This window comes from Rhinolophus hipposideros (genome assembly GCF_964194185.1).
Source record: "Rhinolophus hipposideros genome assembly, chromosome: 14".
Classification (NCBI taxonomy): domain Eukaryota; kingdom Metazoa; phylum Chordata; class Mammalia; order Chiroptera; family Rhinolophidae; genus Rhinolophus; species Rhinolophus hipposideros.
Window position 1 is genome coordinate 17,031,874 of NC_138060.1, and position 26,097 is coordinate 17,057,970.

The window sequence follows — 26,097 nt, forward strand, 5'->3', positions numbered from 1 at the left end:
GTATATACAATGAAATAGTATTCAGCCTTAACAAGAATCAAATCTTGCCATCTTCAACAACATCGATGGACCTAGGGGGTATTGTGCTGAGTGGAGTAAATCACACAAAGACAAATGCCATATGATTTTACTCATATGTGGAATCTAAAGAACAAAATAAATGAACAAACAAAACAGAAACAGAGTGAGATACAGAGAATCCTTTGAGGGTTGCCAGATGGGTGAGGGGTAAAAGAGATGAGGTTAAGTACAAATTGGTAGTTACAAAATAGTCACAAGAGTATAAAGTATAGCAGAAGGACTATAGTCAATAATATTGTAATAACTATGTATGGTATCAGATGGGTACTAGATTTATTGAGGTGATCACTTTGTAAGTTACATAAATGTGTAATCACTATGGTGTACACCTGATACTAATATAATATTGTATGTCAACTGTAATTGAAAAATGAGCCATTATTCAAAATATAAAGTAAAAAAAATTATTTCCCATTACTCTGTGCAGTTTTTCTGTTACACATAGTGTTGGTTGTCACTCATGTAGCTGATTTCACATGGCAGCTGGGCTGGAAGGTTCAAGTTGGCTTGTTTCGTGTGTGGTTTTTTGGTGCTGGTTATTGGCTGGATACTTTAGTTCTTCCCATGACCTCTTTTTCCATGTGGTGTCTCATCTTCTACTGTCTTTCTGTGTGGCTTCTCTTTGCAGTAGAATAGCTTGGACCTTACGTCTCTGGGTTTTAAGAGAACAAAAATAGAAACTGTTGTGCCTCTTTAGGGCTTGGCCCAGAGCTGGAACAGTGTCACTCTTGTAGTATCTGTTGGTCAAAGCAGTCACAAGGCCAGCCCAGATTCAAGTAGAAGGAAATAGAATCCATTTCTTGATGGAAGGAGCGACGAATGTGTACAGGAAGGGACAGAAATTTGATGGCCATCTTTGGAGACTCGTGGTAGTCATTAAAAATCATGTTGTAGAAAAATGAAAAAGGAGATGATTTTAAATATCAAACCATTGAAGAGAAAGGAGAGTACAAGATTTTATATAGAATATAATACTAATTTTGTTTAAAATTGTATATGTATATCTATTACACACACACACACACACACACACACACACACACACTTGAAAAGAATTGGGAGCAACATCACCTTGATAACAGAGTTTTTCTATGAGTGACAGGATTGAGAGTGTTTTTATTTTCTTCTGTATATAGATCTGTATTTTAAAAATTTTCTGTAATTATCTATTAGTTGTTTTAACAGGTAAGAAAATTGTTTACTTATTAGGCTAATTAGAAATTCTTGACAAATATCTAAGATTAGAAGACATGCGTTATATTCTGTGAACCATGGCCCTAAACTTAAAACTACAAAGTTGTAGCCAAAAACTTCTGTCGACTTTAACATTTAAATATATCCTTCTGAATAATTCCTGGAATAGAAAACAAATTTCAAAAGAAAAATAGTCATTTACAAATGAGTTCTATACACACAGTCCTGGAATATGCAGGCAATGGGTATAATCTTACATGCATTAATCCGATAATATGATCGAAGATAAATGAACCTTGAATGCACAAATGCAAACCTAACTAAAGACAAAGTAAGTATAAGTTATTATAAAGGATAAAGATATTATAGGATATAAAGGATATTATAGGATATAAAGATATAAAGGATAAAGTTATTATAAAGGATACTGATCAAATGAAAGACAGAATAGAATAAAATATGTCAATAAAACCAAAAGCTGTATGTTTAAAACACTAACCCATAGACGGACATTTGTCACATTGTCATTAAGAGAAACAGAAACCACATTAGGAATGAGATGGGGACATAACTGGAGGCAATTAAAAAATTTGTAAGGAAAATTTATACAAAGCAATACCAGTAAGATTATAATATCTGGATGGAATGGACTGTTTTTTGGTTTTTTTCTCCTTTTTTTTGGAATGGACTGTTTCTGAAGAAACATTTTTGTGATTATTGACACAAATAGATAGCAAACTTTAATAGATCAGTAAACAAAGTAAAACATGAAAACATAATCAGCAATTAAGTCCATTCAGTTTTATGGGTATGTTCTACCAAACTGTCCGTAATGGTGAAGTCTCATATCTGGAACATTTAACTGTTCCATAAAATATGAAAAATTGAAAGCTTCTCAATCCATTCTATGACACTAGCATAAACCTGATACTAAACCTAGAAAAGGAGAACCCAAGGAAACTGTGGGCCATTGTCAACATGCATTGCTCTTTAAATAAAGAGCAATATATCAAACAAGTTAATATACCTCTGTGTATTTTATGTTATGTGTATGTGTCTTTCCAAAGGAGCGAACTCCACTTTTTGTTTCTTGGTTATTGCAATTCTCTAAAGCCTTGGCCAGCTGGGCTTCCAGTCTCTTCTGCTTTCTTAGATAAGAAGATGATTTTATAAGTCATTGCCCAGCTGGGACATAGATTCCTAGATTCTAAGCACAAAACAAATTTATTTAACTGTTGGAATTATAGATGAAAAAAAAATTGTTTTCTTAAGTCATAATGATAAACAACATACCTTAAGAAAAAAGAAAGATCAAACAATCTAACTTTACATTTAAAGGAACTAGGAAAAGAAGAACAAATTAAGCCCAACGTTAGTAGAAGGAAGAAAAGAACAAAGATCAGAGCAGACATAAATGAAATATAGAGCAAGACAATAGGAAAGATCTTTATATATTACCGAAAAGGTAGAACATGCCAATAAACAAAAGGAAGAAAATGAAAACCACTTGGGCTCCCACCACTGTTAACATTGTGATGTGTGTTGTTCCAGTCTTCTCTGCAAGTTAGTGTGTATGTATGTGTCTTATAATACAAAAGTCTGAGTAAACCAGAAAAGTATTTTGTAGTCTGTTTCCTGCCCCCCTCCCCCACCCCGCTGCATTACTAGTGTGTCGTCCACATCTTTCCATCTCGTTACATGTTCATGTAATGGTCAGATTATTTCACTATGGTCTGTCTGTCTCTATCATCTATGTAAACTGAATTCTGATTGTTAGAACTGTTGATTCACCTTTTTAAAAAATATAGAACAGGTTATTCATGCAAAAATGTTAGATACAAAATGATTTTTTTGTATATTATCAGAGCAACATACACATTTGAAACTAAGTTCCTTAGTTAGAGACAGGTGTATAATCCTTTGTAGGGACTTTTTAGGGAAAGAAGAAGCCTTCATAGGAAATATTTCTTCATACTATATGTGAGGACTCTTTAGGGACAAGTGACAGATACCCTGACTAGAATTGAATGTAGTAAAAAAGAAAATCTATCGGTGAATGTATCAGTTCCCTGTTGCCCCAGTAATGCTACAGAACAACCAACCACAAAACCTCAGTGACATACTAAGAAGTATTTATTTAGTTCATGAGCGTGTGGGGTTCAGTGGCCCTCAGCTGGACTTGCTCATGCATCTGTGGTCAGCTGCTGGTTGGTTAGGCACCTCTGCTGGTCTTGGCTGGGCTTGCTCAAATGTCTTGGGGTTGTTTCGCTATTGGTTAGGGCACCTTGACTCTATTTTGTTTCTTATCTTCCAGCAGGCTATGCTGGGCATGTTCTAATCGCTATGGCAGAGGAAAATGAGCAAGACAGCAAATACGCAAGTGTTGTTTCAGTCTTTCACTTGCTTCACATTTATCTCCTTATTGGCCAAAGCAAGTCACACGATGGAATCCAGAGTCAGATTGTGAGGGCTCTGCTGAGGAGGCAGATACAAGAAGGGGCGAAGAACTGGGGCCATTGATGCAGTCAGTCTACCTGGCATATGTAACTAAAATGGCCAACGGGTAGATATAACTTCAGTGATTGCTGGGTGCTGGGTACCAAGGGATGTCACCTGGCTTGATTTCACACTATTAAAAGTTTGGCTTTGCTTTTCTTTTTATTAGCTTCAGTCTCAAGGAAGTCCTTTTCAGCTGGTTGTGCTCAGAACCTCCGTCTTGAAAATAAGTAATTCCAGCTGAAAAGGAGTTTCTCTTTCACAGTTGTTTCAGCTAATGTATGGAGTCTTTTTGGACCAGTGTGGTCACATGTCCATTGCTAAACCAGCTGCCATATCTAGGGGATGGAATATGATGATTGGCCAGGCCTGGGTCATATTCTCACCCCGACATCATCCAGAATGGAGTGGAGGGAATCAGCCTTGCCTAAACCTAATGAACTGTGAGTAGAGGGTTGGGGAAAATTTCCCTAAGGAAAATAGAGATAGTGTTACCAGAAAGTGGGGGGAGGGGAAGGGAGAATGAATGATAGGCAGGTAAAAATAAAGGATGCCCTGTATATTGCTATTAATGTACTTATCTCATTGACACTGCCAACAAAAACTGTTGACTATCCTGTGCTAGGCATCGAACTAGGTGTTTTATAAATATCATCTTCTTTTTTTCAGACTACTATGAGTTAGGTGGTTTTACCCACATTTTATTAATTGGAGAAAGGAAGCTCCTAACAGTTAAATAATTTGCCAAAGTCACTCAACTAGTTGGTTGTTAGAGTGGATATTTGAACCTCGGTTTGGCGCTCTCCAGGATTTGTGCTCCTATTGTCTTAAATCTGAAGAAAAAGACAGTATACCAAAAACACCCTAAGAGGAAGAGCAGGAGGCCATGATAAACCCCATTAAAGTCATTTGGATCCTAGTATTGAAGGGACAATCACAGTTCTGTAGCCCTGGCTACATAAAATCTGCACCAATGTACTTGAGTAACCACGACAGGGAGCTTCTACTTTTCTCTAGGGGTTGTGGACCTGGAACTCTAACATGATGCATTGTTCTCCTGTGCTACTTCTCATAGGTGTGGAGGGGATAACATGAATATTTAAGTCATCCAAAATGGAAAATGAGTCCCAAAATGAGCCTGAAAGATGTACACGAAAGGGGAAAGAGACAGGATTTTCATATTCTCTGTGATAGCATTTAGGATCTGGCTATATGTAGGGGAGTCTCATTGATTGAGCCACCTCATTTTCTTTTAGCTCCAAGATGGCTGATAGGTTCTAACTCATGTGTCAATGCAACTGATTGGTGGTAAACTATCTAGAGCGATGTGTTGAGAAGAGTTCTGAATCTAGTGGAAAAGACGACCATGATGGATTACTGATATCTGTAATGGGTACAAGAGGGGAAGTAACAACACGACTGACTGTTATTTGACATCCTAGGAAGCAACAGCTTCTCAGAGTAACTGTATGTCACTTGTGTATTGGGGTCATATCTCAGGAGGGAGTATTTTATAACTAAAGTCTCTATGATGAGGAATTCTATGTGAATTTTCTGGAGGTCCCAACTGTCACTTAGCACAAACCAAAATGCAGAGCTTTGTTTTCCTAAGGAAAAGGAGAATCTTTTTTGCTCTGAGAAATTTTGACCTTGCTGGGGAGCAGGGTGGGTATAATTTACAAAATGTTTAGATGCAGTAAGTAAAGTTTTGGGGTCACTTTTTTTAATGAACATGGGTATGACTATCTATCTATCTATCTATCTATCCATCTATTGATCATCTATTATCATCATCATCAAACTATATCTATCTATACATATTTTAAAAAATAATGAAGTTATAGTCAGAGTTCTAAAGAAGTTTGTTTTTGATTATCCTTTTTCTCATTTTTCAGATCTCTGATTAGAGTCATTTCCTGGTACAGAGTATGAAAAGAATGCAGTGAAAATTCTGGCCAACAGTGGAAATATTGGCTTAATCTCCAACTTAGTATAGTATTTCTTCTCCTAAGCAGCACCTCATAATAGAAGAAAAATGTATGGAAGCGCAAGAACAATCACCAATTTGGAAGGGAGTCCTTCCAGATCTCCTCGTTTGCCAAGATCTCCTCGTTTGGGCCATCGAAGAACAAGCAGTGGCGGAGGTGGGGGAACGGGTAAGACTCTGTCCATGGAGAATATTCAGTCTCTTAATGCAGCCTATGCTACATCTGGACCCATGTATCTGAGTGATCATGAGGGGGTGGCTTCGACAACTTACCCAAAGGGCACCATGACCCTGGGGAGGGCCACAAATAGAGCTGTGTACGGAGGCCGAGTCACAGCCATGGGGAGTAGTCCCAATATTGCTTCCGCTGGACTTTCCCACACAGATGTCCTTTCTTATACGGATCAACATGGTGGTCTGACCAGCTCATCCCATCATCACCACCATCAAGTCCCCTCCATGTTGAGGCAGGTTAGGGATAGCACAATGTTAGACCTTCAAGCCCAGCTCAAGGAACTTCAGAGAGAGAATGACTTCCTTCGGAAAGAGCTAGACATCAAGGACAGCAAGTTGGGATCTTCCATGAACAGTATCAAAACCTTCTGGAGTCCTGAGCTCAAGAAAGAAAGAGTCTTGAGGAAAGAAGAGGCAGCCCGGATGTCTGTCCTCAAGGAGCAGATGAGGGTTTCCCATGAAGAAAATCAGGTAGGTTATGACTCATCTCGATGTTTTTCAACCTGGGTTTCTCATTGAGTAGTTGATGCTTTGCAAATGGTATACAACCTATGCAGAAGAAAGTTTGGCATCATCCAGAAAGCTGTGACTCAGTAAGTGTTTGACTTGGAGACTATAAGAGGACATAGGAAATATGAGATTACTGCTTGTGATCTCCTTATTTTCCAATAACCTTTCACATTACTGCAGAAGAGGGGGGATCACTTCTCACTGCCTAACTTTTATGCTTGGTTAATTTTGTTTTCTTTTTCAGCAGTCACACAGCAGCTCAGATATACTTCCCTCTGAATAGAAGAGGAAAATGTTAATTTTTGCAAGGGTAGACCTTTTTTTAAATTTTATTGGGGAATATTGGGCAACAGTGTGTTTCTCCAGGGCCCATCAGCTCCAAGTCATTGTTCATTAATCTAGTTGTGGAGGGCACAGCTCAGCCCCAAGTGCAGTCACTGTTTTCAATCTTTAGTTGCAGGGTGCACAGCTCACCATCCCATGCGGGTATTGAACCAGCAACCTTGTTGAGAGCTTGCAGTCCAACCAATTGAGCCATCCAGCTGCCCCTCCGGAAGCTCAGTTGTTGTCTTCAATTTAGTTGTGGAGGGTGCACAGCTCACTGGCCCATGTGGGAATCGAACCAGCAACCCTGTTGTTCAGAGCTTGAGCTCTAACTAACTGAACCATTTGGCCGCCCCAAGAGTAGACATTTTAACAGCAGCAGTTAGAGGGCCACATTTGACTGGTAAATTGATTTTTTTTTTTTTAAGCACTGGCAGCATTATTTCATTCTAGAATGAGTGGAGTTTGTTCTCTAAATAGCAAGCTGAGCAATATTAAATGCGATTGGGTAGAATGGGATTGGTATCATGTTAGAGAAACACAATAAATTTCTTCCTCATCTATTTAATATTAATTAAGTACATACTATGTGCAAGACACCTTTCTCTTCTTTAATCCACCCTCCATATCATAGCAAGATTAGTTTTCCCAGTGTCTACCTGCAGTTATGCCATCCCCCTACTTTAAAACCCTCAATAATTACTCATTGCCTTCAGAATGAAGTCTACCTCTTTGGCTGAGTTTTTTACTGGAAAACCTGAGCCAGTCTTTCCAGATTTATCTTGTACCACCTCCATCCACCTCTCCTATGCTACCAGAACCACTACTTGGTAATTCCTGTGTATACTCAGGGTTTTCTACCTCCATACTTTTGCTCTTTGTATTACCTGCTACTGGAGGACTTCTCAGCACCCCTTCTCCCTGCTTCTTCCCTTTCAGACCCAGCCAGTCTCCATTTTTCACATCCTACCTGTTTTGTGAGGCTCATTTATATGATGCTTTTAATATTTTCATAAAGGCTTTGGAGTGAGACATGCTTGGGTTTAAATCCCAGCCTCACTTCTTAGTGGTAGTGGGATAAGTATAAGAGGTGTGGAGTAGAGGGTGCTGTGCCATTTGGCTAAAACAATTCCAAGATGTCGTTTAACTTTCTGTAGAAATCTAGGTAATTTTAACTTGGCTAAACCAGTGATTCTCTGATAATTGGTCTTTATGTTTGCCTAATGAAGTGCTCTGTCTTTCTTAGGGTCATCTGCTGACCCACCTATCTGTTTCCCTGGCTACTACCCCATTGGAGTTCCAGCACCAATAGAAGCATTTCCGTTCTGTATGAGAGTCTGCCATTCGCTCTTGTATATGTGGAAAGCAACCACCTTTTCCCTTTGATTATCTGACAAAGACTTTGCTAGTTTTCAGATGTGGAAATCTGATTTTTAGTTGTAACAGAAAGTTTTTTTCTTTACTCATAAATCAAATTAATGCTCTTCACTATCATTTCTGCTTTTTTCTGTCGTTGCTTGTTCATGAAATCCTGTGAAGCTGTGATAGCTATGTTCATTTCCCCAGTTGTGTACTGGTTTTCTTCCTTTTTCAGTTGTTTTGGGAAATGGTTAAAGCAGTTTAGGAATTATACAAGTAGTTATAAAGTTGAAAATATTCTCTAAACTGGCACTTCGCAAATTACTTTTATCTTATAATTATCTTGTTTTTTATTAGTTTCAGGTGCACAAAACAAAGTAATAGTTAGACATTTATCATTTATATCCCTCACAATGTGTCAACTCCCTTCCCCCATCCACCACTATCCCTCTGACATCACACACAGCCATTACATTTCCACTGTCTCTATTCCTAATGCTTTACTCCGCTTCTTGTAACTATATACATATATACATGTATATACATATATATGTGTGTATATATAAAAATATACATATATGTAAACTTATAGTTGATATTCATTATTGTTCAGCTTCAGCTTCTGGTATACAGTTGCAGTGATCAGGCATTTACATCTTCCCTGAGGTGGTCTCCCTAACGAGACAAGTGTCCATTGGATACCCTACAAAATCTTCACAACATTATTGATTACATTCCCCAAATTAACTTTCGTGACCCCGTAGCAATCTTGTGGTTACCGACTGTGCTTTCTAATCCCCTCACCTTCCCCCTTATCCCTTCCCCCTCCTTCCATCTAGCAATCCTAAGTTTTTCCTTTAATGGTTTCGGATTAGTTTATTCATTTATTCTTTTCTTTAGATTCCACATATAAGTGAGATCATATGGTATTTGTCTTTCTCTGTCTGACTTATTTCACTTAACATAATGTTCTCTAGGTCCATCTATGTTGTTGCACATGGAAAGATTTCTTTTTTCTTTATGACTGTGTAATACTCCATTGTATAAATGTACCACAGTTTCTTAATCCAGTCGTCTACCAATGGACATTTCAGTTGTTTCCATGTCTTGGCTATTGTGTATAGTGCTGCAATAAACATAGGAGTGCATAAATTTTTTTGAATTAGAGTTTTGGATTTCTCCGGATAGATACCTAGTAATGGAATTGCTGGATCATAAGGTAGTTCCATTTTCAGATTTTTGAGATACCTCCATACTGTTTTCCATAGTGGCTGCACCAATCTGCAATCCCACCAACAGTGCACAAGTGTTCCCTTTTCTCCACATCCTCGCCAGCACTTGTTGTTTGTTGATTTATTGATGATAGCCATTTTGACTGGGGTGAGGTGGTATCTCATTGTGGTTTTAATTTGCATTTCTCTGATGGTTAGTGAGGTTGAGCATTTTTTCATATGTCTGTTTGCCATCTGTATGTCCTTTTTAGAAAAATGTCTCTTCATGTCCTCTGCCCATTTTTTAATTGGGTTGTTTGTTTTTTTGGAGTTGAGTTGAGTGAGTTTTTTTTATAAATTTGTGATATTAACCCCTTATGAGATATATCATTGGCAAATATCTTTTCCCATACAGTAGGATCCCTTTTTGTTTTATTGATGGTTTCCTTTGCTGTGAAAAAACTTTTTAGTGTGATGTAATCATGTTTATTTTTTCTCTTACTTCCCTCGCACGCGGGCATATATCAGTAAAAATCTTACTCCGGGTAATGTCTGTGAAGTTTCTTCCTATATTTTCTTCTAGGAATTTTATGGTTTCAGATCTTACATTTAAGTCTTTAAGCCATTTTGAATTTATTTTTGTATATGGTGTAAGGAGGTGGTCCAGCTTCATTTTTTTGCATGTGTCTGTCCAGGTTTCCCAGCACCATTTATTGAATAGACTGTGTTTACCCCACCGTACATTCTTGCTTCCATTGTCGTAGATTAAATGGCCATATAGGCGTGGATTTATTTCTGGACTCTCTATTCTGTTGCATTGATCTATGTGCCTGTTTTTATGCCAGTACCATGCTGTTTTGATTACTGTAGCCTTGTAGTATAATTTGATGTCAGGTATTGTTATACCTCCCACTTTGTTCTCAAGATTGCTGAGGCTATCCAGGGTCTTTAATGTCCCATATAAATTTTAGGATTATATGTTTTATTTCTGTGAAAAACTTCGTTGGTAGTTTGGTAGGAATTGCGTTGAATATGTATATTGCCTTATGCAGTATGGACATTTTAACAATATTAATTCTTCCTGTCCATGAACATGATATGTGTTTTCATCTATTTGTATCTTCTTTCATTTCTTTTTTCAGTGTCTTATAATTTTCTGAGTACAGATCCTTTACTTCTTTGGTTAAATTTATTCCCAGGTATTTTATAATCTTTGGAGCAATTGTAAATGGGATTGCTTTTTAAATTTCTCCTTCTGATGTTTTATTATTGGTATATACAAATGCAACTGATTTTTGAATATTAATTTTGTATCCTGCTGCTTTACTAAAGTCATCTATCAGCTCTGATAGTTTCTTGGTGGAGTCTTTAGGCTTCTCTCTATATAGTATCATATTATCTGCATATAATGACAATTTGACTTTCTCCTTGGCAATTTGGATGCCTTTTATTTCTTTTTCTTGTCTGATTGCTGTGGCTAGAACTTCCAGCACTATGTTGAATAGAAGTGGAGAAAGTGGGCAACCTTTCCTTGTTCCTGATCTTAGGGGGAATGGTTTTAGCTTTTCCCCATTGAGTATGATGTTAGCTGTGGGTTTATCATATATGGCCTTTATTATGTTGAGATATGATCCCTCTATTCCCACTTTCTTAAGGGTTTTTATCATAAATGCCTGCTGGATTTTATCAAATGCTTTTTCTGCATCTATTGATATGATCATGTGAGTTTTATTTTTCATTTTGTTAATGTGTATCACATTAATTGATTTGTGGATGTTGAACCACCCTTGCATACCAGGGATGAATCCCACTTGATCATGGTGTATGATCTTTTTAATATATTGCTGAATTATGTTTGCTAATATTTTGCTGAGGATTTTTGCATCTATGTTCATTAGAGATATCGGCCTGTAGTTTTCTTTTTTTGTGGTGTCTTTGTCTGATTTTGGGAGCAGGGTGATAGTGGCTTCGTAAAAAGTGTTTGGGAGTCTTCCCTCCTTCTGGATTTTTTGGAAGAGCTTGAGGAGAATAGGTGATAATTCTTTGTTGAACATTTTGTAAAATTCACCTGTAAAGCCATCTGGTCCAGGGCTTTTGTTTGTTGGGAGATTGTTGATTACTGATTCAATTTCCCTGGTGGTAATCAGTCTATTCAGGTTTTCTGTTTCTTCTTTAGTTAGCCTTGGAAGGTTGTATGCGTCCATTTCTTCCAGATTGTAAAATTTGTTGGCATATAGTTGATCATAGTAATTTCTTAAAATTTGTTGTATTTCTGTGGTATCTGTTGTCACTTCTCCTCTTTCATTTCTCATTTTATTAATTTGGGTCCTCTCTCTCTCTTTTTTTAATGAGTCTGGGTAAAGGTTTGTCGATTTTGTTTATCTTCTCTAAAAACCAACTCTTCGATTCATTGATCTTTTGTATTGTTTTTCTGGTTTCTATTTCATTTATTTCTGCTCTGATCTTTATTATTTCCTTCCTTGTACTCCCTTTGGGCTTATTTTGCTGTTCTTTTTCCAGATCCCTTAAGTGTGAAGATAAACTGTTGATTAGTGAGTTTTCTTGTTTCTTTAGGTAGGCCTGCAATGTGATGATTTTCCTTCTTAGGACTGCTTTCGCAGCATCCCATTGATTTTGGGTCTTATAATTACCTTGATAGTTAAATGTTTTTGAGTATAGATCCCCACTTATACATGTATTTTTTAATTAATTACATGATGTGCTATTGTGCCAATATGTTATGTCTTCTATGACATTAACAAAAAAATAAATATGGGTGAGACAAAGTGAAATAAATAGTATATTGAGGTAAATTTTAATGACACAAGACTTTTTGGCTTTTAGTAAAAACATTTAAAACCCCTTGTTTATTTTATGAGGGTTAGTTCAGTTTAACCTAGGTAAATTAACTATCCCATGTTGCCTTAAGCCGTTAGCTAGTGAATAGTTAAGGGTGCTCCCAGTTCCCCTTCCTTGTTCTGGAAACTACTATGATCACAGGCTACCTTGGGTATTATGGGTGACATATGACTAAAGAATATAAAGATTGACAAAAAATCAAGTTATTTCACTAAATTGAATTGCTCTTCTTTCTCCCCTTGGACGTATGTTAGTCTCCCTTTTAGGGGTATATGAGTACCTATTGGTCAGGATAGCAGAGATCTTGCCACAGTAATCAACAAACCTCGAATCTCAGGGACTTAACACATCAGAGATTTATCTTGTATTCACTTGAAGTACGAAGCAGGTCAAGTGACTCTCCAGGGTAGCTCTGCTCCAGGCAGTGACTCAGGGTCCAGACTTTCTGCATCTCGGCACATGGCTACAGCTGAGGAAGAATACCTGGATATTGCACATTGGCTCCTCAATTCCTTGAACTGAAAGTGACATACGTAAATGCAAGGGACTGGGAGGCCTTATCCTTTCCCCTTTTCAGGAAGGAGAGTGGAGTCAGATATGAGGGAGCACTAGAAATTTCTACCAGTGGGGTTTTTATGTTTGTCAAAAAGTGGAGCTAGATGAAAAAAAGTTTGGGGAACAATGCAGATGTCTGCTGTTTCTATTATTACTGCTGCTGCTACCAGTAGACATCTGTTGGGGACTTAGTATGTGGTAGGCATTGATTGTACTTAGAGCTTTGTGTGCATTATGTTATTTAGTATTTGAATCACTCATCTGAGGTAGGTGCTAGACTTTGTCTCATTTTACAGATGGAAAATAAATGGAGAAAGAATAAGCAGTTTGCCCAAGTTCATACAGGTAGTAATTGACAGAGCTGGAATTTAAGGCTTTGGTCTATTTCATGCCAACATCTAAGACCTTAACTTTATGTTCACTACCTTCTTACAGGATCACTGAGCTGTGAACAGAATCTTAGTATAATAGGAAGATTATACTTCCTATATACTAGATATAAAAAATGATTATGGATGGTCCCCGACTTATGATGGTTCAACTTATGATTTTTTGACTTTATGGTGGTGCAGAAGTGATACGCATTCAGTAGAAGCTGTACTTCAAATTTCGATCTTTTCTTGGGCTAGTGATTTGAAGTATGGTACTCATTCAGGATGCTGAGTAATAGCGAGCCGACGCTCCCAGTCAGGCCACAATCACAAACTGATACTCTGCAATGGATTCATTGTGTTAGATGATTGTGTCCATCTGTACTGACCAACGCACAGGTTCTGAACACATTTAAATTAGGCTAGGCTAAGCTATGATGTTTGGTAGGTTAGGTGTATCAAATGCATTTTTGGCCTGATATTTTCAACTTATGAAGGGTTTATCGGGATGTAACCCCATTATAAGTCGAGGAGCATCTGTAGGTTTGATAGATTGATTAAGAATCTGATTTAGTTTATTTAGTATTTTCCTTCTGAATTAGGAGTTTATTTCTTTTTCCTAGAAATGGTTTTTGTGCTGTTAATAGTTTCTTCCATTTCCGATAACTTATAATTTCTCCTTTAGAGGAAAAATCATGGAAACTTTTTCTATGTGGAAGAAATAAATATACAAGAGGTAAGGGACACTTGATTATGGTTTCTTATCCACAACAACCAGAGACTGCATCTACAAATGTAGTTCTATCAGAGGGTATTTAATTAGCATTTCACTAATCTAAATTCAGATGATCTAAAACAATTTGAATTGTACTATGTGAATAGAAATGGGAAGGAGGTCCATTATAGGGTGGAGGTGAGCAAGCTAGAGTGCTCATGTTTATGATAGTCGTGGTTCTGTGAATGTAATGCCCACAGGTAAGAAAGCACAGACTTTTCACCCTTAATAGCAGTGTTGTAGCGAGCTCGCACTCATCGTTTTTTTTGAGTAGATTTGGAAATCTTAGTGGTGTGTCTGAGGGAGCTGAATCCAACTCCAGATCTAAGGGAGGAGGTTGAATACCCTTCCTGTGTTACAGGAAGTGCAAGACTGTTTGGAACCTTGGAACCAGTGGTTGGGTGGCCGGTAACCAAATTTTTCCTGTGTAAAGGTTTGATACTCGGGTTCCCAGATGAATATTATACCCCAGACCTCTTCCCACTCCTAGGTTCTCTCCAAGGCCCTACTTCTCAGTCACACAGATCTGCAGGAATAGAAATAAATACATTTGTGACTGTTAAGAGTTATAGTACTGACATTGGCTTGTGTGTATAAACCAGAGTGAATGGATGAAGAATTATCCTTAAGCTATCACTTGTGCATTTTGCTTCATGATGTACTTTCCTGAATGGAATAAGAGTGGACAGCAATTCTTTGGAATGGCGTGAACACGTAGTCTATGCTCTCAGTGTCACACCAGTAGATTGATTTGGGGAGAGGTGAGAAGAAAAGATTTAGAATGAATGTTTGCCCCTTAATATTTTTAATGGCCTGTGTGGGGTTGGGGTAGGTGTTGAGGGTGGGAGAATACAGCTACAGGGATGTAAAGTGACCCCATTTTCTCTAAAAGATTATATGATTGTCTTTCCTTTTTATAGCCCCATTTTATTTACCTGTGTGATGAAGATCAGAGAGAGAAAACATGGTGGAGAATAAATTTTTGGAAAGTTCATAAGGATTTATATCTTACAGCTTGGTGCATATAAGTTATTGACCTTTCATATTCCTGGATATTTTGTGGAATCATTAACTTTGTATTTTTAATGGATTGTTTTTTTCCAAATTAGGTGTATATGAAACAATTTGTAAACATTTTCCTAAGTTGTGCATGGCTAGCCAAGGATGTGCATGAATATAAATAGCATCACTCACTGGGAGATTGTACTAGATTTAATATTTACGCATCGTGTGTGTGTAGAAGTGGGACAAGGTCATAGGGAAACGTAACCTAAGAAGTGTAAGTAAATCTGTCTGGGGAATGCTACAGCTTTTAAGCAATGGTTATGTGATAATTTCTATTTCTGGTTTAACACATTAGGAAATAATCTACTCTAAATCAATATTAATATGGGCTTTTGATGCGTTTTGAGCTAGTTTCAATATATGATTTATTGGTTCTCATTTTGAGCTTGTAACTCGAAAAGGTCAAGGTGGATCACATTTCTGTGTTTCCATTATTATATATTTTTTTCTTTTATTTGTATAACTGCAGGGTCATTTTAACAGGGGTCATTCAACTCTGTTCTAAACTACTCATTTCATCGTGAATGTCCAGACATGAAGAGTTGTACAAATTGCAAGTGGGTGATAGAATTAATTCTGTCTCTTGCTGAGAAGGTGGTGAGGCAGCTGTATTATGAAGAGGTGTCTACTGATAGTTAAATGCAGCTACAAGTTATCTTGAGTACTGAGGGTTTATGGAATCAAGGGCTCAGCCCCCTCATGTGTGTGGGTAAATATATTCAGTACTCAGATAGTACTGTCATATCCCTGCGCCTTCTTCCAGGCACTCTTCCTTCTACTACTCTAAGTCTAAAATCCATGGATTCCCTCAAAGCCAGTATTTCCAAAGTGTGTTCTTGGAAGTAACATTTTCCAAAAGAGATTTTTCTGGTCAAATAAGCATGAGATACAACATGCTCGATACTCCTATCCTGAAAAATCATAATGTGTATGTTATGGGTTGAATGGTCCCCTTCCAAAAGATATGTTGGAGTCTTAACCCCCAGTAACTCTGAATGTGACTTTGACTTTATTTAGAGGTAGGGTCTTTAAAACATTAATAAAGTTAAAATGAAGTCACTAGGGTGGGCCCTAATTCAGCATGACTGGTGTCCTTATTAAAAGGGGGAATTTGGATAAAATATAGACATGCACAGAGGGAAGATTATGTGAAAAGACAGAGTAAAGACGGCCACATGTAAGCCAAGAGAGAGGCTTGGAATAGATCCTTCCCTCAGCGTCCTCAGAGGATCCAACCCTGTTGACACCTTGATCTTGAACTTCTAGCCTCTAGAACTGAGGCAATACATTTCTGTTGTTTAAGCCACCCAGTTTGTGGTGCTTTGTTATGGCAGCTCTAGCAAACTTATACAATTATTAACCTGTAAAATGCTCTAACTCTTGCAGTTAAAAAATATTTATTAAATTTTCTTAATCCAGCAATTCCCCAAATTTATTTGACTGTGAAACTTGATCTTAAACTGAGCACCTACATATTAGGCAGCTGTTGCTGCAGTTACGCTGTATAACAAGCCATCCCCAAACTTATTGGCTCAAAAAGACAAGCATTTGTTTCTCCCTCGCATATCTGTAGGGTGGCTGCCACTTAGTCGGGTAGGTCTGGACACTGGGCACCAGGTTAGGCTGCAAGTTGGGATTAGTCATGTCACATGTCATGTCTCCAACTTCTTACAACAGCATCTGGTCAGGGTTTCATCATCCCATGGTGGGTTACAGACATCAAGTGTCCAACTAGACCACACAAATACATTTAAAGTCTCTGTTTGCAACATTCTATTACCTAAAATGTGTTACGTGGCCAAGTCTAAAGTCGGTGGAAATCTGCTCCCTACCAAAGCAGATTGAAGCAGGAAATCTGCTCCCTACCAAAGCAGAGAGGAAGTGAAGTGAATATATATACATATATATTTGATCAAGTATCTGGCCAATGAAACCCAAGTGAAAATCTGGGAGCTTCTGTGAAAGCTTTTGTTTTCCTGATAAAAGGAATAAATGTCACCAGCAATACTTCTAACCCCTTTCTTCTTGTCTTGAGTGCCGATATGATGCATGGAGCTGTGTCAGCCGTACAATAAACATGAAAGAAAGACCAAGACGAGCTCCAGTACCTATGCCCTGCCGTCTTTGAGCAGTTGCACCAGCACCAGCAATAGCCTGCCTTCAGACTTTTTGGTCATGTGAAAAAAATAAGCCCCTAGCTATTTAAGTCACTGTGGTTAGGTGTTCTATTACTTCCAACTCAATACCTTCCTTTACTGATGAAACACAGAAAATCATTACTTTGTAACTATTACAATGATGTACCAGTCATGATAACTGTGAAAATAAGTGCACTTCAGTGAGATGAGATGAGATACAGGACCTTACACAGTAGAATGAAGAAACCTACTTACTAATTGTATTGGGCAATATTCCAAACTGGTGACACAAACGCTACTCAAAGCCTGAATAAGCAAAAAATGGAATTTATTAGTTCCCATAATGAAGTTGCAGGAAGGCTCAGGTGTAGAGCTTGGGGTTGACTGGACCCAGGGCCTCAAACTGCAGCAGGACGCAGTCTCTCCCCATTGCTTCATGTCTGGTTCTTGCCGTCTGCCTCTATGTGTGAGCCTCGTTTTCTCCTTCCTGTGGAGGACTCTCTTGCCTGCCATTACCACAACTGGAGGGTTAAAAAATCCCTATGTCTTCATTTTCCACATGAAAAATGTATGGTAGCACTTTGGTCCTGCCTTAGTTACATCCTGTCTCCAGACTTGGTGAGTATATGTAGTACGGGTGGGGACAGGTGTGTGAAAAGGGGTTCCTGTGATCGGTGGCCCTATTAAAGCAGTAGGCATTGGGAGAGGAGCAGTTCTTTCAAGTTATTGAGATGAAGGGTGAAGGGAAGCTTGAGGATAAAAATGGATGTCCACTTCACTGACTTGAGCTGTCCTTAGTGACTCTCTTTCTCTGAATGTTTTAAGGGCTTGTAAGTCATATTAAGAGACCTAATAAATTAAGAAGTCAATCATATGCCATATCTGTGTATATGTTGTTTTTATTTTAACTCTGATTTGAAATGTGGGTATCTGGGTGTATTTTCCCCAATGTTACCTGGGCACATGGACTTAGAACTGGATAATATGAGCTTGTTTAGCTCCTCAACATAACTTAGCTGAATCTTAGGACAAAAAAAAAAAATGTCCATCTTCTTCATCCTTGAAATGGTCTCCCTCCACTTTTCAGAGAACTGTAGTCTTGTCTACCTTTCCAGAGAGGTGGAAAAACTGGCCCAGACTTAGGCAATGACCTACTTAGACTGAAACCACACTTTTAATGCTTTTCACGGGTAGGTAAAAACTTCCTTTGGTTCTGAAGATAGATGAGATGGCACTGAGCCAACCGTTGATTTCTTTGTTTGCTAGAATGTAGGAGAATGATTTGAAGTGAACTATACATCTTTGTCACAGATGTCAGCTGGTTTTTGCCTCAGTAATCTCTTGCAGTCAGCCCTAGGATCAGCCATATGCATTGTATTAGTAGCCTTACAGATTTTTATTCCCATGTTTTCTTGTGAAAGACTTGGCTAATGGGAGGAAAATAAACATTCTTGTATGCTGGACCTTGGGAGAGCTAAATGATTTCCATCTTCCGTTTTCTCTCTGGATCACTTTATTTTGACTATGAGATAGTAACAGCACACAACCAAAAAAAAAAAACCACACACAACATTTTGGAATATTTCAATGAGATTTTAGTCTCACTTGTGCCAAAGACAATTATTGAAACCAAGCTCTAGGAGGGGAAGGCAGAAGGAATGGTCAGCCCCAAAGCATTCACTGCTTGATAAAATTCCCTATAGACAACCACCTTAGAGGATTTTAAGAAGCAAGTCGATGTTGACAGGAGAAAAAGTAACAGAGTGATTTTATTGGCCAAAGCAGATGGGGTGGTTTCTGAATCTGGCCTCTTCTGGCCAGAGTGCAATTTCAGTTTCTATAATTAGTTGCAGGTGGAGCTCTTGTGTTGTTGTTTTGGAGCTCACTGACGTCTGTGTGCAAATTCCCACCGCCCCCAGTTGGCATTTGGACTCAATAAGTGGTTTGGCTTTGCAGGAATATAGAAAATTGTAAATCTATTTCACACGCACACATAGATAAAGCTGCTCTAAAGGTCAGGTTCTGAAAGCTGTGGAAAGCATTCTGAAAAGTTTGGGAAGTACATTTTAGACAGAATGTGGGCATGCAGCCAAGAGCTAGGGCAGCCTGACAAACAGAATTCTGGCACGTGCCATTTTGTTCCGTTTCTCTGAGAAGCCGGCATTTGATTGTATCTTGGAAGCGATATGTAGCCATTTTGTTTTTCAGTAGGATCATTCCGGAGAGAAGTAAAGACCGAGGCAGCTACTTTCTATCTTATAAACCCATGACTGGATTTGTACTATCTGGTATGACTATATATATTGATCAAGTTAACTTAGTGGGAACAATTTTGCCTCCCAAGGAACATTAGGCAATGTCTGGAGGTATTTTCGATTGTTGCAACTGGGTGGGGTGTGCCATTAGCATCTAGTGAGTACAAGCCAGGGACGCTGCTAACCATCGTACAGTGAGTAGGACAGCCCTTCACACTGTCTGGCTACGGATGTCAACAGGTACAAGGTTGAGAAATTCTGAGTTAATTGGATGATACTGTATCTTTATTTTTCTTGATCCTTTGCCTGCACTCATCTCTTTCACTTTGTGAAATGATGATAGAATGTATGTATTTATGTAAAAATAATGACATAGAAGGTAAAACCTGATTCATCATTGTAAGGGAAAAGATTAGTTATGAATGATTTCTTTTTAAATCTCAACCTGGACTATTAACCATGAATTTTCAAATACCCTGAATTCTTTTAGAAGTACTATGTTTCCCGAAAATAAGACCTAGATGGACCATCAGCTCTAATGCGTCTTTTGGAGCAAAAATTAATATAAGACCCGTTCTTATTTTAATATAATAAGACTGGGTGTTATGTAATATAATATATGACCTGGTCTTATATTAATTTTTGCTCCAAAAGACACATTAGAGATGGTGGTCTGGCTAGGTCTTATTTTTGGGAAAACACGGTAGACATTTGGCAAATAGAAATCATTCTTATAAAGAAATGAACAGCCCTTTAAGGAAATGAAACCTGTTTTTAAAACTATCATTTCTTTATACTTTAACTTATTTATTATTTTTTTTGTCCATGTCTCACATTGATCTTGAAAGGGAGGGGGAATAAGCATTTTTGAGCTTCTACTGTGTGCCTGGAATTTACTAGTTGCTTTCCGTGTGTGTGTGTGTGTGTGTGTGTGTGTGTGTGTGTGTGTGAGCTCAACAGCCCTGCAAGACATGTGACATCCCCATTTATAGATGAGAAACAAGGTACAGAGAGATTAAATGGCCTGCCTGAGGTCTCACCATTAGGTAGAGCTGGTATTTCAGGTATGCTTCCCTCCAAAATTTGTTCTTTTCACCTCCATGAAGGGGAAAACAACAGATATGCTTGAGAACCAGGGAATTTGGTGCTGAAATGGAAGCCCTAATATAGAGTGGAAGTAGTAGTGCTGCCTGACTGTATCTTTGGGTTGGTGTCAAAGAGGCATACAGAAAGGGTGGAAAGCAAGAATGAGGAAGGGAGCTCATGTTTGGGAGCAACAGAGGAGAGAGGGCAAGCAGGAAGGAGCAAATGCATTCTTGTCAAGTAAATGTGCAGAGGAGAATGCGAAAGGAACACTCCTATCTTGGAAACCCATCCAGAAGGATGGGAGGAAGCCACTCCGGGACTGGCTGGAAAATTAAAACCACACCAGAGGAATGAGAGAGATTCTCTCTCAGGATGCTCAATTATCCTTTCTGATATGACTGACTAATTCACTGGGTCCACAGAACAGAGCTTCAGGGATGGGGAAGCTCGTTATTATGGATTACTGGATTCTATTGTGGATGGTCTCATTAATTCAGTTAGAATTCTTCCTGACTTGGCTCCATCTACAGAAATGTCAGGGTACATAAATAGCCTCCTGGCCTAGGATTCCCTCAATTGGCACCTCTCAGCTTCCTCTTCAGGTGGTTTCTGAGCTCACTGGGTGGTCATATCTATTCAGGAATGGTGTTTTGGATTGTTTTAAATCTTGCCTCTCAAAGTCAGATCTTCTCCTCTTGGGTCCCAGCATTCTTGATTTCATCCTCTCCCAGGAAGTTTCCCCTATGAAACCTCTTGTTTGTCATGTTTGAGAATCCAGCTTATTTATTTCTTAATTTGTTCAGTTACTTCTTGTTTAAGAGAGAAGGTAGTTCCAGGTAGCAAAAACCCATTCAGGCATGTCGGAGAAAAAAAAGGGGATTTACTAGGAACATTGAGTTTCTCCCAGACCTAAGGGTAGCTAGGGCAGCCAGATGTTTTGGGGAGCTAGAATAGAGTTATTTGGAAAATAATCAGGAATACTGACAAGGACAGTCTCTCACTCTATTTTCTCTCTTGATATCTGTTTTTACATGCCTCTTGTGTAAAAGTGGTCACTCAAGAAAAGCATATGTGTCTTCTCCATTCAAGTGCTCAATGAAGACTGCTTAGAGTTGCTGTTTCAATTTCAAATTCAGAGAACCAAGAATCTGATTGGCCAGCTTGAATCCAGAGACTGTTCTAGGTCCCATTAGTTGTGGCCATGGGAGTCATGAGAGCCACGCCCCCTCGGCAGAGCTATGGAAAGAATCTCTCCGAAAAAGAGGCAGGATGGGTAAATTCTCTAGCAATGGAGCTTGTGCGTAAAGTGGTTAAGAGGAAAGGGCAGCCATTGCTAGGAAATATGTTTGTATAACACATAATTGGGAGCTTGCCTTATTTCAGTTATTAGGAAGACCAAGATCAATCAAAGAAAGTTACCTACACTCACCTCTATCTGTTCCTAGCTATTTCAACGGCAACTTCAGTAGCCTTCTGGAATCTCTTGACCTTCACACTTACCTTGTCAACCTCTACCTCTGATTGTACCCACTGGAGATATTCCAGAAGTGGTATTGACTGATAACCAGGATCAGTTCATGCTGTCTTTTTTTTTTTTTTTTGAAGGTTTCAAATGCACTTTATTTCTTCAATCATGCCATATTTTAATGGCTACACGGTGCTTTCACTTGGCATCAATTATGAGTTGGTTTTGAAACAATTCAGTATTATGCCAATTGGGATGATTACTGATCTCGCCATTCCTTTGGGGTGACTGCCAACAGGGGACAGGTTCCATTCTATTCCAATTTGTGTTGCTGTATATGTCCATGTAGCAACACAGAAAGTGACTCCACTAGCTAAAACAGCATTACCATATTTGTCATGGAAATCAGGTATCCATTTCTGGTGAATCTGCCTTGCCATTGTTTGCTGAATACTTCGAGCTGGGAGACGACTTAATGCATTTTTGGCCAAGGGAAACATCATGAAGCCGAAGCCTGAAGACAGAACTGCGGTAGATGCAGCTGCTGGTTTGTTGAACTTCACGTCAAATAGTTCATGCTGTCTTATCTTAGTGGACCCACATGGCTCCTTTATATAATGTTACATTGCATCCTCTATAAAACTCTAAAAAATTCTCCACTTTTCATAAACTTCCTTAGACTTGGGTCTCCAAAGTGGATGGTATTATAGTGCTACTTAGCATCTGCTACCTTTAGAACTAGGCATGTTTATGAGATACTCATATAAAATATATATAAAAGTTTCCAAGGAATCCTGATTCCAGTAGAAATAAGTAAATATATCAGGTGGAAGGTTGCACGGTGCACAGAATGACCAAATTTAGAAATTGCTCAAATTTAGAAATGTAGCAAATAATAAATGAAATTTGCCTTATCAAATTTTAAAAAATGTCTGTCTGTAGTTTTTAACTTTGGGGAGCGATGTACTATTTGAGAAGCCACTGAAAACTGTAATTTTCCCTAGAAAAATGTGCATAACCTGAATTGTGCAGAGCATTTCACTTCCTTACCCCTGCTCCGAACCCTAAGGGCATCTGAGAATATTTGGGTACAACCTCTGGCTAGATAGTGCTGTTTAATATTAATATTGCATGTGTATTCAGAATAAGTAGTTCCTAGTAGTTAATGAAATCAATGAGCTTTTGGTGATGTGAGACATATCTTCACCTCACTACTATTCAATTTGTACTGAGAAGTAGGGGAAATGTGCTAGGCTTTTGGTGATAATTAAAAGGTGTGTACATTGGTAGGGTGGAAACTTATGGATGGGCTGTACCACACTCACTAAGTGTAGGTAGGTAGAATATAGCAGAAAGTGGTAGATTTTAGACCACCCTCAGGACTCTAAGTTACCTTAAAAGAGTTATTATAGTGTTGGATATCATAGTGAAATACATGTTTAAATATTTTCATTAAGGACTTTTACTTCATTATGTTTGTCTCTGAGTACCAAAATTCCCAGCTCACCTCAGGTAATTCTATTTCACTTCTTTGTAATTGCAAATAAAATCTAACACTGCAAATTAAATTATGCTCTAGGCATTTGTGGTAGAGCAAGGAACAAAAGATTTGGGGGAGTGATTAAGTCAGGCTTAATTGGGTACCTACCCTGTTCCCATTTACATACAAAAGGCTGAAAAAGACTCTTGAGAAGTGCAAGGCCCCCTTTTGGTCCCCTTACTGTCTAGTGAAAACAATTAGAGACCCATTTCTTTTTTCTATGTAGAACATAAATAAGGAACACAGCAGTGATATACCTAGTTTTTGATAGGCAGTTGACTCTACCTTGGAACTTCACTTGAGCATGCGGTTTTTGAGTGAGTGAAGGGAGCTTCCTGAGCAATCTATTTACCTTTCTGAGAATAGCCCCCAGTGGGAGCTTTCTCTTCTGTAGAAGTCTAGCCAGAGTCCAGGAGAGTGGGCACAGCAACCTCCCAACACCCAGCCAGGGTAGGGCCTCAGGAAGGAGTTGGCAAAGGTGTGGGCTCCTGCCTTTCTCAGGCAAGCATGTGAGTCTGGGAATCACTATTCCATTTAGCACGCCCACCTGACTATAATATGCTCCCTTGCTGAGAATAAAAATGATCAGTATAGCTCATAAAACACTTCCTGCATACACCCTCAATGAAATCATGATTTTTCAAACACTGTATGAAAGGCTCGCTTATGATGTCTCATTTAGTCTACACGATAACCCTGTGAAGTAGGTACTGTTAGTAATACCGTGTTTCCCCGAAAATAAGACTGGGTCTTATGTTAATTTTTGTTCCAAAAGACGCATTAGGGTTTATGTTCAGGGGATGTCCTCCTGAACAATCATGCTAGGGCTTATTTTTTGGTTAGGTCTTATTTTCGGGGAAATACAGGACTACTATTTTATGTGCAAGCTGGGCAAGGCTAGTGGGGAAGTCACTTGTCCAAGGTAACAGTGAGCAAGTGGCAGACCTGGGGGTGAGCCCAGCTCCAAAGTTGGTTTTCAATGTCAGGGTTGACAGTAGTATGAAGTGGCCAGTCCTGTGTACACAGGTGCTCTTATGATAGGCATGGACTCTGCATTACACAACTTGTTGAGAACGTCATTGCCTTCCCAGATTTCATCCAGTTCTTCTGATTAACTTCAACGAGGAACTCTCAAGTTGGGGCCAGATTTGAACACCTCCTTCATATCTATTAGGTGTTTCCTCCCCTTATGCTAGCATGTGTAGTGACAGTCCTAGATGATGCTCATATTGTAATTCTGGCAGCCCAAGCAGTACCCTTTGCATCTGATCTGCTGCCCATTCAAAGTTTCTTTGAGCAAACTGGCAGTGCGGTGTTAGGGGACCTGCATTTTCAGTTCTTGCTTGGTTGTCAAGAGCACCAGCTTTAGAGGTGGATGGCCTGAGTTCCATTTCCAGCTGTAGAATTTTAGGCAACTTACTTTATCTCTCTAGGGGTAAATTTAATAGGATTTACATCTAATTAGATTAAATAAGGGAGTTCATGTAAAAATATTTAGCAACTATGCCAGCATCAGTAAACATCCAAATAACAGACAATGACGAGAACCTTGAGGGAAACCAGTTTGAGGACGAAGGGGGAGTAGAGAGCTGGGAGAATGGCAGAGATGTAGAACCAGAGCCATCCCTGAAGATGGCGTCTCCTGTGGACTTCCTGCAGTTTGTATAAGCAATTTGAATTGAAGTTATTTTACTAGTAACCCAATGTATCTTGACTGATGAATAGTCATGATTCTCTGGAAGCTTTGTGGTTACAAATATGAGCAGGTCCCAAATCTGGCCATGAGAATAGTTTAGCAGGGAAAATGCTGCACCCATAAAAACGCATAGGAAAAAGACCCATAAAAAGGAGGAAGAAAGTTGTACCCACAATTAAAAGAACAATTAAAATGATTTAGGGACCCAGAGAAGGAAAAGATGAGGGAAGACTTCATGTGGGGAAGGTGGCATTGGAGACAGTCCTTGAGGATGGATTAGTATTCAAAAGAGTGGAAGGTGGGAGCAGGAGTGGGGAATGGGGAGTCCAGGTTTTCAACAGAGGGAATGACAAACAGAAAATAGATGACTGGAGACTTATTTCATAAAGCATAGGGATGAAGACAGGGCAAAATTAGTGGTCCAAGTATTCTGCTTATGTTTAAAGAGAAGAAAGAGAAATTGGTCTTGTAGGTCATTTTTTTTCCCTGAGTCAAGAGAAGTCACACTATGTGATATCACCTCACACCTGTCAGAATGGCTATTATCAAAAAGACAAAAGATAAGTGTTGCCAAGAATGTAGAGAAAGGGGAACCTGAGTACACTGTTGGTGGGAATGTAAATTCGTGTAGCCACTATGGAAAACAGTATAGAGGTTCCTCAAAAAACTAAAAAATGGAACTGCCATACCATCCAGCAATTCCATTTATCTGAAGAAGATGAAAATACTAATTCAAAGAGTTATATGCACCCCTATGTTCATTGCAGCACTATATACAATAGCCAAGAGATGGAAGCACCCTAAGTGTCTGTTCAGATGAATGGATAAAGGAGATGTATACCGTGTTTCCTCCAAAATAAGCCCTAACTGGAAAATAAGCCCTAGCATGATTTATC

The 26,097-nt window shown here is 38.7% G+C and overlaps 1 protein-coding gene and 1 pseudogene across 2 annotated transcripts in view; one reads left to right on the forward strand and one right to left on the reverse strand.

Moving 5' to 3' along the window:
* ERC2 (ELKS/RAB6-interacting/CAST family member 2) overlaps nucleotides 1-26,097 on the forward strand; it is a 931,911-nt gene that overhangs the window by 23,425 nt on the left and 882,389 nt on the right. The window contains 1 exon segment of the mRNA XM_081072100.1: nucleotides 5,667-6,463. Within this exon segment, the coding sequence (XP_080928226.1) occupies nucleotides 5,807-6,463 (657 nt within the window). The 5' untranslated portion in view covers nucleotides 5,667-5,806.
* On the reverse strand, nucleotides 22,112-25,329 carry LOC308507289 (cytochrome c oxidase subunit 7B, mitochondrial-like; annotated as a pseudogene). The gene has a single exon. The product of its transcript is annotated as a cytochrome c oxidase subunit 7B, mitochondrial-like (transcript).